This window comes from Psammomys obesus, unplaced genomic scaffold, assembly GCF_907164565.1.
Source record: "Psammomys obesus unplaced genomic scaffold, mPsaObe1.curated_primary_1811, whole genome shotgun sequence".
Classification (NCBI taxonomy): Eukaryota; Metazoa; Chordata; class Mammalia; order Rodentia; family Muridae; genus Psammomys; species Psammomys obesus.
In genome coordinates, this window is record NW_026590699.1 from 4,931,713 (window position 1) to 4,945,652 (window position 13,940).

Sequence of the window (13,940 nt, forward strand, 5' to 3'; positions counted from 1 at the left end):
CCCATACTCGAAACGTCAGTAAAAACAGCCCAATTAATTGTGAAAAGACAAAAATGGAGAATGACTCAACGTAGTCATATTACTGACTGGGAGCATAGGTTGCGGCTTCCAAGTCCGATAACACAACCACAGCATGTTTCAGGGCGGCACTTTGTTCTGACCGTTTATCCCGGTTCCTAACGGATTGACCTGAAAGACGATCATTAAACCAACGCGGCGGGTCTCCAGGCTGCTGAGTTCCTTTGCTCCTTCTTGGATGCTGTAGTCCAGTCTCAGCCTGCGACCTGGAAAACCCTGTGCTGCCGCTGGGCTTCACACGCTCTCGGGTCATTTCACACCGCAGCGGGGAAAGCCCAGTGCCCCGCCGGCGGCCTGAGGCTCTACGCGGGCGCCGGCCGTCCGGGGAGCCCCGGTCCGCACGCCCGGCAGGTGGGCGTGTCGTCCGGCGCTGCCCTGCGCCGCCCCGCCCCCTCGGCGGCAGCGCCGCGCCGATTGGCCCCTCCCGCAGCCTGTCGGCCGTCACGTGCCGGAGCGTCCCGGGCGCCTCGGCTGTGGGCGGCGGGGCATGGACCCTCAGGCGGCCACGGGGCCGGGGCCGGGCGGACCGAGCGCTCGGGAGGCCCCCAGCGCGGAGGTGAGCGCCACGGGGCGGGCGGGCGGGCGGGCGCGGGCACCCGAGGCCACCGGGGCTGCGGGGCTCGCGCGTTGCGGGGACGCCGCTCGCCGGGGAAACGCCGGGGCCGCGCGGGCACGCGCACAGCCCGGCCGGTAACGGCGGGCGCGGGAACGCGCGCGGGTGGACCCGAAGCCCTAGGGGTTGTGGCGGGCGCTGGAGGGAGAGGAGCCCCGGGGCTGCTCGAGAGCCTCTGCGGGAGCGAATGGAAGGAAGGTGGAGCTGCTGGCCCCGATCCCGCAGCAGGGGGCCGGGATCAGGTGGGAGCGGCAGGGAAACGGAATTTTTCTTTTTTTTACGTTGAGGACCCCTGGCCTTTGGTGAGGATGTGCACCTGACCCCGGGCGCCAGATGTCACCCGTGCTTCCCCCCCCCCCCCATTTGATAAAAGGAAAGGGCCCTTGTGACACGGGTTTCTAGAAACTTGTTTTCAAGTGCGCGCCACAAGGCTTTTCCCGTGACCTGCCCTTATGGGCATGCACCTCTACAGCGAGCCTCGCGACTGTAGGCACCCTGTTTACCAGAAGCCACGCCTTGAGCCTGGTACAACGTACATGTTAATTGGGTGTATGAATGGAGTGCTTCCTTGAGCATCAAAGACGGTACTTGCAGCGACAGTAAGCAGTGGATTTGCACCGAAAATTACTTTTGCAAAATAGGAGGAGACTGATTCTGTCAGGGCGGAGCAGGAAAGGAGGTGCTTAGGTGAGAGGGTAGGTGGCAAAGGCATGGAGCTGAGACCCTTGGAGCGTGGGTCCTAGAGCAGGCCTTTCATGGAAGAGGACTGTGCTCAGCAAGTTGACGAACGTCAGAGGCAATATGAATGGCATTGCTGGTCTGTGATGGCAGTGGAGGGCCCACGAAGGTTTTGCGTGGAGCCGTGATTCTCCTCTAAGACTGAGCAGGAGTAGGGAGCTGAGGATGAGATTCAAGTAAGAGGTCCAACACCTAGGGGGCAGCAGTGAGCTGTGGTTATCGCTGCCCACAGGCCGTGAAATTGAGTCCTTAAGGCGCAGGCATGACTACGTAATGAACGCTCACTAAGGAGGGTGCTAAGTCAGCTTAAGAGTAGGCTGCAAAGTGCACTGAAAGTTGGAGAGACAGCTGCGTGGTGTTCTCACAGGGCTTGGTTTGGTTCCCAGCACACAAGTGGCTCACAGGCATCTGTGACATCTGCAACTCCCTCTCCAATTCACACACACAAATAGACATAAAAATATAAATAACAAATTAAATTAAGGTGAATTAAGTCAAAGAAATGCTACTTCCCTGTAATCGAACAGGTGGTTTTACTATTTTGTTGCTTTCATTTTATTGTATCTTTTTGAGACAGGGTCTCACAGCCCAGGAGCTGAGCTCACTCTGTGGCCAAATATAACCTTGGACTTCTGATTCTCCTGCCCCCTCCTCCTAAATGCTGGGATTTCAGGTATGGCCCACTGTGCCTGGTCTTTTGTAGTGCTGGAAAATCAACCTGGGGCTTTGTGTGCACCAGGCAAGCACTCTACCAACTGAGCTACAGCTCTAACCCATAGTAGGTGTTTTCATCAATGTTCCTTCATCTAGGACCTCCACAACCACTCTAGTTTCTAGAGGTCACACCCTGAGTGAATGGCAGAGCTAAGACTGAAATCCATTCAGTCATCCAAGCTCTGGACATTACTGGTTTGAATGGAGAGAGATGTTGTGGGGAATAAAGTTTGAAGAACTTTGAAGTAATGGACCTAAAATTGCCTGGTTGGCAGTGGGATTTAAGTATTCTTTTCAGCGTTAAGGAATTAAAACTGGCCCCCCTTATACCTCTGTGGAGATGCTTTGTTAGAAGGAGTTGTTAGACACAGAATTGAGTAACTGAAAAGGCGGAGGTTTGCAGAGAAGTAGCAGGTGCAGGAAACAGCTACCAATCCTGGTCAAGAAAAAGATAGGGAGTTGGAGCAGTTAAAATGTATAAACTTAAGGGAAGGGTTTCCTCTGACCTGAAATTACAAACCCCTGAGACCAAGGAGCTGTCCCATCTGGCTCCAGAGTCTTTGAGCTTGGAGAAGTCCTGGTACCCAGACTTGTGAAGCAGGATGAGAGCAAAACTGGCAGCTGGCAGCTGGCCACTGACAAGAAGGCGTTCCCATTGGTTCGAATGGGTGATGCCTGCAGGCCTCACTCTCTCGAGCCTTGCTGAGTCCTCAGAAGCATGTGCAAACTCTGCAGTCTGAAGGGCAGTGTGGGAGGGTGGGTTCAGAGCTTCAGGGCAGCGATGTGGTGCTCATACCCACCATCCTGGTCACTATTTCTTCCTCCACAGGCTGCTTTTGCCGAATCTGACCTCACTGGTCAGGAGACAGAGACGGAGATGGCCATGGATCGACTAGGCAAGTAGACGGCAGAGACTGGGGTGGCTTTTGGCAGGATGGAGAGAGAACAGCATAGTCGCTTTCACTGTCTGTCTTTTCTTGCTAGCCAGTCCCTTTACCGTAGTTACCTTCTTTGCCCATTATTTCAGTAGAAGTCTTCTTTTGGAAGCTTCAAAGAGGTACTGGACTTGCCATGGATGCAAACCACCCCACTTCACTGGAGGAACAGCTTGAGACAGTAGAAGGCAGATAGAGTGTGTAACTAGGTCAGATTGTTTCAGTTTCAGATCCAGGTTATAGTCCTCGGCTTGCATTTTGATAAGTCACTTACTTCGCCTTTCTTTATCTTTAAAATGGGGTTATAATGCCTCCTAGGGTTGAGGGAGGAGATACGTGATGATGTGCCCAGTACACTAGCCACCATGTACTTATTGCTAAGGGAATAAATTCCGCTTCCCTTTTAGCGTGCTCAGTGAGCACATGACGCACTGCTGGCCTGGAAGAAGGTCTAATGGGTGTAATCCTAGCCACTGGCAGGTGCCAAGTGCTCATTGTATCGCAGGCACAAATCCAGGTGTCTCCTTTTTTCCTAAATAAACCCACAGCAACCTGATGACTGTTTTACTGAAGAGAAACTTAAGGCACACAGTGAAGTCTTAAAGTGTGGCGAGAGAGACCTGCTATACAGTTACCATTTAAAGCATAGTTCGGTACCATTCAGCTCAGGGGCAGTGTGGCACACCTATCGCCACGAGTGCCAGAATGCTTTCACGAGGAAATCCTGTACCTGTGAGTAAGCACTCCCCACTCTCTGGTTCTTGATTACCCCCCCCAACCCCGTTATTCACCTGTTATGGACAAGCAAGTGTGAATGTACAGTACATGAAATTATACAACACATCTCCTGTGTCTGGCTTCTTTCACCTCAGTACATTTCCAAGGTTCATTCATTCATGTAGCAGCCTGTGTGAGCACCCGTCACTCATGCAGCTGAGCAATTCCACCACTGGGCACCCTGCATTTTTCTGATCATTCATCCACTGATGACATTTGATGACTATGAATGTTGCTACAATGAGCATTCCTTTTTTTTTTTTTTTTTTTTTTTTTTCCAGTCTGAAATGTTTTTAGTTCTTTGAGCTGTATTGTGATAAATGGAATTTCTGGAGCATTCCGTGTTTGAGTTACTGAGGAATCAGTTAAATAAATAGCTTTAGTGAATTGAGGAGGAAGAACATGGGGGACCAGATGAGCCCCATTCTCTCATTTCCCTTTGTACTTAGATTCACATCTAACAAACCTTAAAGAGCTTGTCAAGACAGGCTCGAGTAGTAGAAGTACAAATTTGCCAGAGGCCTTTGGGTTCATTGTAAACTACCTGAAAATGGCACTTGTGCAAGGCCCTCTGCACTCGGTGGGGCTTGTTTCTGACAAACATCTTGCTGGAAGGAAATGACCAGCCCCCTTTTCAAAAAGTAAGCTAAACACTCAAGGAAGTGCTCAAGAACTATAGAGCTGTGTCTGTAGATTCTACTGGCCCTCACAGAAAAGGGCTACCAGAAACATTCCAAGCGTCTGAGCAGATCTCCAGTTCATCAGTTTCTAAAACTTCCTTTTGTTGATAGCCAGTGGAGCCCAGAGCATCCCTCCTGATATTGCTCCTGCTGAGGCCCCAGGTTCTGACGAGGAAGCTGATGGGGATGCCTACGGCTGGGAGCTGTCGGAAGGTCCACCCTGCCCACCCATGGAACAGGCTGCTGATCTCTTTAATGAGGACTGGGACTTGGAGCTGAAGGCAGACCAAGGCAACCCTTACGGTAGGGGTAGGTCCGGAGTGTCCGGGAGCGGCGGGGGCTGAGCCAGAGCTGCTCACACTGCCTGCTGCCACCAGCGCAGAGCAGAAGTGGATCACATGCATGAGCTCAGCCTCACCTTTGTTCCAGCTCTGGAATTTCTGCCTTTTTAAAATTAAAAACAAATCCCACCAACTCCACAGTGTGTTGATGTGTTTTAAAAAGAACATTTTAAAGCCTCTGAGCTGAGCATCTGCAGACGGAAGTGCTCAGCTGTCCTTGTGTTTTCTATTCAGAGAACCTTGACTAAGCAAAACGGATTCTTTGTATAGAATGACTTGTTTGCATGTCCTCAGGAAAGGAGAGGTGTGTGTGTGTGTGTCTATTATTAAAATAATTGCAAGTTTCTTACCTCTAGACATTTTTTCCTCTCTTTCCTTCAATCTGTCTTTTGAAACTGTGCAGATGCTGATGACATCCAGGGGAGCATTTCTCAAGAGATTAAACCTTGGGTGTGCTGCGCCCCACAAGGAGACATGATGTATGACCCCAGCTGGCACCATCCGCCTCCACTGATACCACATTATTCGAAGATGGTCTTTGAAACAGGACAGTTTGATGATGCTGAAGACTGAGTCTCGCTTCCTGCCCTGGGGGAATTTTTGTGTCCTCCAGATCAGAGTTGTTTCCTGTGTGTTAAGTGAGATATCCTTTCCAAGGCATTGTTGCCAGTGGCTCCCCTGTGGGCTATAACAGGTGTTGTCTGGGGGCCTGCTGCCCTCCCGTTTTGTTGTTACTGATGTTAATGGACTCTTTGCATTATGTTGGCATTTTGTGTGTCAGATTGTGTCCTTTATAAATAAAGGTAGGGGGAAATACCCAGTATGCTTTGTCTGCATCTCTTCCTCATGGTTGTATGCTTTTCATCAAGGCCTTGTTCCTTCACTTGACTTCTTTGAACTTCACTCTAAGGATGGAAATACTTGGAGACCTAAAATACTCTCAAGAGAAAAAGCACCTTGGCTTTGCTTCTGTGTACCTGGCACGTTTTAGCAGGGATTGGAACCCAGGAGTTGCTGGTAACTTTATGGCTTATTTCTAACTCCCCCTCCCCCAGGAAGGACTAAAAAATTGATTTACAAGGAAGTGAAACTAGAAACTAAATGTCATTTTAAGCCAGCAGTTATATAATCCTTAATTGGCATGAAATTCTGTTTAACACTGTTCTCTTCCTTGACTCTGTGTGCAAGTGTGCTGTGGGGAGGAGCCTAGGCAAAGTCATCACCTTTGCCTCTGTGACAGATGGAGGGGTTGATTCTTAATCCTCCTCATGGTAAGCTAAAGCAAGAGAAAAAAGATACAAACATATACCATAGCAGCCAAGTGAGCTTTAACCATTTTAATTACCTTTCAGAGACCCCACAGGTGTGTGGACTGGGAGCACTTGGGGAGGGAAGGCAGCAGCCATACTTCGGGTTTCCTGGGGAGAGAAAAGATACCTTCCCCTGTCTCTAATGAAGGGGCAGTCCTGGACCACATCACCACACTCCATTCTTTCTTCCTCCACCTAAGGCCATGGGTGATGGGACCGCAAGTCTGGTCTGAAACGCAAATCTGATACCCAAGAGTGGGGCTTTTGGGGAGAGGCAGCTCTGGGGAATGGAAGCTGTCTTGTTCCGTGTGTGACTAGAGTTTTGAGGCAGCTACATCTGCCATGTAGGGGAGATAGATATGGGGCCTTGCGGAGGATGCAGAAGATCCAGAGGATGAAGCGAGAGAAGCAGGTACATGAGGTGGTCCAGCTGCGACCTGTGAAAGGTGTGAACCTAGACATCCTGCTTGTGAGTTCATCTTATGGGGAAACGAACAGTTTGTCCCCTCTCTGGCTGCTTTCCAGGCTGCACATGTAACCATAGTTTCTGCTGAAAGCCTGGGTTCTGACAGCCCCAACAAGCTAGGCTCAGCCACCCATCCTCAATATGCGAACAAAGTTCTTAACTGTCTCATAACTGAAATAGCAAATAAACTGCTCTTTTAAAAATTCTAGACTCTGGAGTATTTTAAATTAATGAACAAATGTGTTCCATAATCATCTTAAATTTTTATTTTGCGTGACAGTGGTGACACACACCTTTAATGCCAGCACTCAGGAGACAGAGGCAGGCAGATCTCTGAGTTTGAGGCCAGCCTGGTCTACAGAGTGAGCTCCAGGACTGCCAGGACTACACAGAGGAACCCTGCATCAAAAAACAAAACAAAAACTACTTCAAGTTTGATATGGTGACATCCCAGCATTCAGAATGCTGAATCAGGATGACTGGTAGGAGTTCAAGACTACCCTGAGCTACCTAGAGTACTGGCTAACCAGGGCTACATAGACAAATCCTGTCTCAAACCAAAAACAAACACAATCTTTATTACTCAAAGCTTAGTCCCTCCAATTTTGGGACCATATTAGAATGAGAAGTACCTGAAGTCTTTATTTCCAGATATATATCATTCCTGTTATCTAAAATCATAGATCTCTTGGCAAAACATCAAATTATTTTTACATATTAATACTTTATGAAACTTATTTGATACACTAAAATACATTACCTTTTAAGAAACTAAGAATAGTTGATCTTAGCAAATATTTTGGAATTTTTTAAATTTACAGCTGTTTTGTTTTTATAAGCATTTATCAACACATTTTACATTTCACTTTTTAAAAGTTACTTTTATATCACCTGCAGAATTTAAAGTATCAAATAAGTATGGTCAATATTCTAGGTCCTTTCTTTGTCAAAGAGGAAGAAAAATAAAAATCACTGGGTCTGGAGAGATAACTCAATGGTTAAGAGCACTAACTGTTCCTGTAAAGGGACCCAGGTTTGGTTCCTAGCACCCACATGTTTGCTCACAATCATTTGTAACTAGTCCCAGGGGAATCTAATGCCCTCTTCTAATCTCATGGACTCCAGGCAGGAATGCTGTTCACATAAAATAATAATCTAAAAATAAAAAAAACATAGTATTTGAAATATAGAAAAAGACATATAATACAAATTTACTAAGTCTATAAAATGGTTACATTCAAATTATATTTATGACAAGCTGAAACTCTTTGGTTATACAGCTAGCAAATGCTGCAAGCCTTATAAATCTTAATTTTTTTTATACAAAACAGTAATGTGGTTCCTTTCTTTGAACCCCAGGCAGCCTGTGTACATCTTTTGGTATCTGAATTCCAGTTAGTACTGGACAGTAATAATCCTCCCAAGTCATTTTAAGAGACTAATTATATTTTTTTTCTTTTCTTTTATAGTTTAATGTGTTTTAATAGTAAACTTAGAGGACCAGCACAGAAGACAGACAACATTAAAACATGTGCTTGCATGTAGGACAACTCATAAAAGTATAGTGAATGGATGGAATTTACTGTATGCTAAAAATGCTACAAACACCATTTAGTTGCTGTCAATAAATTTACATGTTTTTAAAAGATCCAAATGCTGGCATTGTCCAGAAGCTTTTAACATGTTCATTTATAATTAAGTTGAACTGTTGAAATGTGCTCACTGAAACATTTCACTTGCATTAATGCTTTACACCTTACATTTCTATTAAAAATTCACACACAAATGAAAACGGGAAAACTGCCACTACCTGACTTCTGTCCCTTATTTTTCCACTCGCAATCATATACGTAGGTACCTTCTGACCCCATGGAAAAAATATCTAACATTCAGAAATACTGATAACAGAAAGAAAAGGGAAACAAAATTTTTTTGAGAAGGAAATGTTTCCCTTCTTAGTAGACTCTTAAGCACATTCTCCGCGTATGTGGCCTGCTAGCTGGGTATCTTTTGACAGAATTGTTACACATTTGGCAATGGTAGCACACAGGTCGGTTTCTTCAAAAAGGCCAACCAGATGAGCCTCACTTGCCTCCTGCAAAGCACCAATAGCTGCGCTCTGGAAGCGCAGATCTGTTTTGAAGTCCTAAGCAATTTCTCACACCAGACGCTGGAAGGGCAGCTTGCGAGTCAGAAGTTCAGTGGACTTCTGATAGCATCTGATTTCACGGAGTGCCACAGTACCAGGCTTGTAACGATGAGGTTTCTTCACCCCTCCGGTAGAGGGCACACTCTTGTGAGCGGCTTTTGTAGCCCGTTGTTTCCTGGGCGCTTTACCGCAGGTGGACTGGTGGGCAGTCTGCTTTGTGCGAGCCATGGTAGGGGCACCTCCTTACCCCCTTTCGGCTGGCGCTCAGCAAGGGAGAGGCAGCACTGGCGCTAGAGGGTTCGGCTGCAAACACCTCTCTTTCTTTCTTAATGTGTATGTCTGTTCCTGTGGGTCTGTGTACACAGGTATGGGTGCCTGAGCGTGTGTGTAGAACCCAGACATCAAGTGTCTTCCAGTCACCTTTCACCTTATATTTCGAGACAAGTCTAGACTGCTTAGCCAGTGAACTCCAGGGACCTTCGTGTCCCCGCACTCTCGCCCTGCTCTCGGTCACAGCACCAGCTTCCGAGCACATGCCATGACGGCTTTTACATATATGCTCAGGTCCTCATGCTTGGAGAGCAGCCTCTTTACCAACTGAACCAGCTCAACTGAATAGGCTGTCTTTGAGAAGACAGATGAAGAGTCAAACTCCCCAATCAAACATAAAACCAAGCAGGAAAACAGTATTGTGTGGAATTCTAAATCATCATAATAAGATACAGTGTGTTTCTTTAAAAAAAAAAAAAATTGTTGGTTTTGCTTCCTGAAGTATCAAAAGACCTACAAACTGCTTTGTAATAAATTTTCTTTGCAAAGCCAGGAGTCAGCCCAGAAAGGGTGGGCACACTGATTAAGTGAGAGGATAGTTTTTATAGCTCTAATGCGGGTCCCTTCCTCTGTTCTCTGTTCTTCCTCTGGTTGGGTAATCAGGAGCATACAATTTACACGTCATCCAGAGCTTGTGTTTCCCTCTGCCACTGAAAATGTCATTCCTGACAAAGCCCCCCTGTGTGCTCATCTCTACGTCCTGAGTCCTGGTTCTTTTGAAGTTTATGAGGCACATCTGACTTTGCAGGTAACCTTGGCTATAATATTTTTATTCTTAATTTGTAGTTGGGGCTGGGGTGGGACCAGACTAGCAGTTGGGTGGGATGCGGTATAGTTAAGACTTGTAGGGATTACAGAGGGGGGTGTTTTCTGTTTATCTATAATTGAACCTAAGCTGACTCAAGATACTTTTTAAGGAGCCATCAAATAGAATATTTATCTTTTCAAGTTAATCTAATATTTGCACTGACAACGACATGGCAGGTGAAAACTGAGGTAAAAGCTTGCAAGCTCAGCAAGGTAACTTATTTTCTGAACTATACACAGAATATCTATTTACAACTAAACTGCTAGCTCTTTAGAAATCTGTCTGTCACTCCACCTAGCTTAGCTTCTTCAGGTGTACAGCATGGGAGGAGATGATGAGAGACCAAAAGATTTAAAAATCAGCTATTAAGGCCTGAACTAGGTGGGTGGAGAAGTCCAGTAATGCCCTGAGGGGAAGGACCTCCTTACTGCATTCTTTCTCCACCCACTAGAGATACAGTTGCTAGGAAACTGGCCCATCCCCCTAGGGAGGAACACCAGGTCATTATGGTCTGGGAACCTTCCTATAGCCAATCAATTCAAAATGTAGCATTTTGACCAATAGATGCTTGCCAGGCAGGAATTGCCCCTGCCTTGGGCATGCTGGGATGGACCAGAATCTTTAAATGACCCAACTAACCTGGGCACGGGCGCTGGGCTCCCAACACTTTGGCGGTGGGTGTGGGCTCTAGCTGCAGCTTGTAATAATTTGTAATAAAAAGAACCTCATGTATTTACAGCAGAGTCTGTTTATTCCTGGTCTTTTGGGGTTCGTGAACTGGGTAGAACAATGAGGGAATGAGGGCGGGGCTACAGCTGAGATACAAAGTGAGTAAATTGTAATAAATAAAAAATTATATTAAAGGGCTGGAGAGATGGCTCAGCGGTTAAGAGCACTGGCTGCTCCTTCTAGAGGTCTTGAGTTCAATTCCCAGCAACCACACGGTGGCTCACAAACATCTATAATGAGATCTGGCGCCCTCTTCTGGTATATATGTAATAAATAAATAAAATAAATCTAAAAAAATTATATTAAAAAAGAAAAACAGTTATAGATAAAAAGAGAAAACTTAATTTTATTACTTAGCCAATAAACATAAATAAACACTATTGATCTAAACAAAGCAAAACAAAAGAAGAAAGTCTCTAGCTCCTCCACACCATGGGGAGGGCTCCAAGCCCAGTCAGTAGGGGCCTAAGCATTTCACCTTTGCCGAGAGGCAGCTCAGGGCCACCCAGCTGACTTTGCCTTGAGTCGAAGAGCAATGACTACAAGACTTCTCCCAAGCATTTTCCTTAAAATAGGAACATTCCATTCTTTAGCTTTCTTACCTACAGAGGCTTTCAGAGGCACACCCAAACTGTATCTCTTCAGGACACACCTAATTGCATCTGACACCCATTTAAGCTTTTTTATTTTGCTAACGATTAGGTTTTTCAACGTTCGGCAACAATCAAGTTTTTTATACAGCTAACTCTAGGGAGCCCTGAAACACAATTAGCACTTTCTCAAACCACAGTAGAGATTTCCAAATAGCATGTTTTTCTTTTTCATTTTAAACTTATTTTTATTTTGTGTGTGTTTGTTACTTGCTTTTTGTCAGTGCTCTTTGCGCATGCGTGGAAGAGGCCAGAAAGGGGCTGGGGACACATTGGAGTTACAGATAGCTGGAAACCTTCACGTAGGCGCTGGGAGGGAACACTGCAGGAGCAGTGAGTACTTTTAACCACTCAACCAGCTAACTCTGCAGCCAGCACGGCTTTTCTTAAAGCCTCTTTAATGTCCTACCAAAGTGGCACCAATAACACAAACGGCACAAAGAATCCAAATGTATTTGTTAAATAAATTGCTTCAAGAAAAACCTAACAGACCCACAGAAGGCTCTCAAGAGGCCAAAGCTGGCTGAAAGCCACCAAAAAATTTCCCTGTTTAATAATTCAAGAGGAATCCCATCAGGAACTGCCTAAAAGCTACAGGTGAGAAAAAAAAAAAAAAAAAAAAGTCCAAGGTACAGGACTAACAAGAGTTTACCAGGGAGACAGACTTTAGGTCTATAGATTTTAAAATATTCATTATTTCCTTTTTGGTTCAAACAACAAAGAGCTACTGACACCAAGTAAGGCAGAACTAGGTCTCACTGCTTCAGGATTTTTCTTTTTGCTTTTTCTTTTCCCGTTGCACAGCTGGCAAGCCACAGGAAAACTGTGGGAGCATCATTTCCAAAGATGCCCTCAAATATTAGCCCTGTTTGGTCCACTGCGTTGTTATTACACTTCCTGCCATAAAGTTTGGCTCTGGGCTTGAAGGCTCCCTCAAACACATGAGAAGAGGGCTAGAGAGAGAGAGAGAGAGAGAGAGAGAGAAAGTGAGAGAGCCCAGAAGTTAAGGCTACTTACTGCTCTTGTAGAGCGCCTCTGTTGTGTCTCAGCCTCCACAGCAGGCAGCTCACCATCACCTATAACTCGGGTTCCATATGATCTGACCCACATGATCTGATGCCCTCAGACTTCTGCAGGCACCAGCATGCACATGGCACACGTAACTCATAGAGGTACACAGATCTATACTTAGATTTAAAAGAATGAAAACTTAGGGGGAAAAAGACATTTCTCTTTCCCTCTAACACGTCTTCCTGTCATGATGCTAAAGACCAGTGGTGGTTTGAACAAGAATGCCTCCATGGGCTCAAATACTTGAATGCTTAGTCACCAGACAGTAGAACTCTTTGGAAAGATTAGAGGCCACAGGAGAAGAGTCCTGATTTGACTTGATGAGCTGGGGTTGATGGGAAGGTGGGAGGGGGGCTCCCTTTTTATAAAGAATAGGGAAGGGGGAGGGGCAGGAAGGGAGGGAAGAAAGGAGGGTGGGGCTGGGAGGCAAAGAGGGATGGAGCTACAACCAGGATATAAAGTGAATAAAAATAAAAACAAAAAATAAAAAAGAGAAAGATTAGGAGGTGTGGTTTTGAAGGAGAAAGAATGTCACTGAGGGTGGGTTTCCAGGTTTCAAAAACACATACCAGACCCAGGCCTGCCCCCCCCCTTCCCCATGCATCAGGATGTAGTTCTTAATTACTTTTCCAGCACCATGCCTGCCATGATGATCATGGACTAACCCTCTGAAACTGTTAGCAAGTGCCCAATTGAAGACTTTATAAGAGTTGCCTTGGCCATGGTGTCTCCTCACAGCAACAGAACTAAGAAAAGACCCTCAACAGAAGCCGGACAGGGGCCGCCCAACCTTGGACTTTCAGCCTCCAAACCTGGGAGCAGCAAAGGCTTCAAGCAGTAGAGCAAAGGTTGCCCCTTTCTGGACGCTCTGCTACACATTCCCCGTTCCCACTTGACCTTATCATTAAAGACCATAGTGTAGATATAGTTTTAAAAATATTTTTACCAATATTTTGTTCATGATTACTCATATTCTCTAATATGGATATTGTCCTGTTACATTGGGGGTGGAGCTCTGGCAAGAAAACAGTCCTTGAAAACCAGAGAAAGGACTGACAGACGGTTGAGCCATTCAAGTTGTGGCCTTCTCTAACAGCACAAACCAACAACTTCTTCTCATTTGATGTCATTTCAAAAACATAACACCTTTCCCCTGCGTCTTGAAAACTCTGGTCAACCCCAGAGTGTGGACACGCTTTGCCCTTGTGAGCTCAGCAGAACCTCCCCAACACTGCAGCTCCTGAGAGTTTTATAAAAATAAGATGCATAGCTCCCTAAAGGGAATTCAAATCTTGTATATAGCATTAATATTTTTAAGCTTCTCTTGTTTGAGAGGTAAATTAATTTTCCAACTCTGTTTTAGACTCATCAGCTTTTCCTTTATATATTTTGAAGGTACAGATATGTACTTTGGACCATTGATAGTTGCCACTAAATCACCCCTCATTCACTAATAACCTGTATTGCTGTTGTACTTCTTTCCCTATACCAGGGTTAAGGGTGTAGCTTGGTTGGTAGAGTGCTTGCCTAACATGCATAAGGCCCTGGGTT

The 13,940-nt window shown here is 45.8% G+C and overlaps 1 protein-coding gene and 1 pseudogene across 1 annotated transcript; one reads left to right on the forward strand and one right to left on the reverse strand.

Annotated features, from left to right (window-relative positions):
• The first annotated feature begins 500 nt into the window (after nt 1-500).
• Nucleotides 501-5,699, forward strand: Coprs (coordinator of PRMT5 and differentiation stimulator). The gene is made up of 4 exons (XM_055608506.1): nt 501-634; nt 2,973-3,039; nt 4,647-4,838; nt 5,280-5,699. Exons 1-4 carry the CDS (start codon nt 566-568, stop codon nt 5,447-5,449), a joined length of 498 nt encoding a protein of 165 aa, XP_055464481.1. The 5' UTR covers nt 501-565; the 3' UTR covers nt 5,450-5,699.
• Nucleotides 5,700-8,618: 2,919 nt separating this feature from the next.
• On the reverse strand, nt 8,619-9,029 carry LOC129677833 (histone H3.3A-like; annotated as a pseudogene).
• Between the last annotated feature and the right edge of the window lie 4,911 nt (nt 9,030-13,940).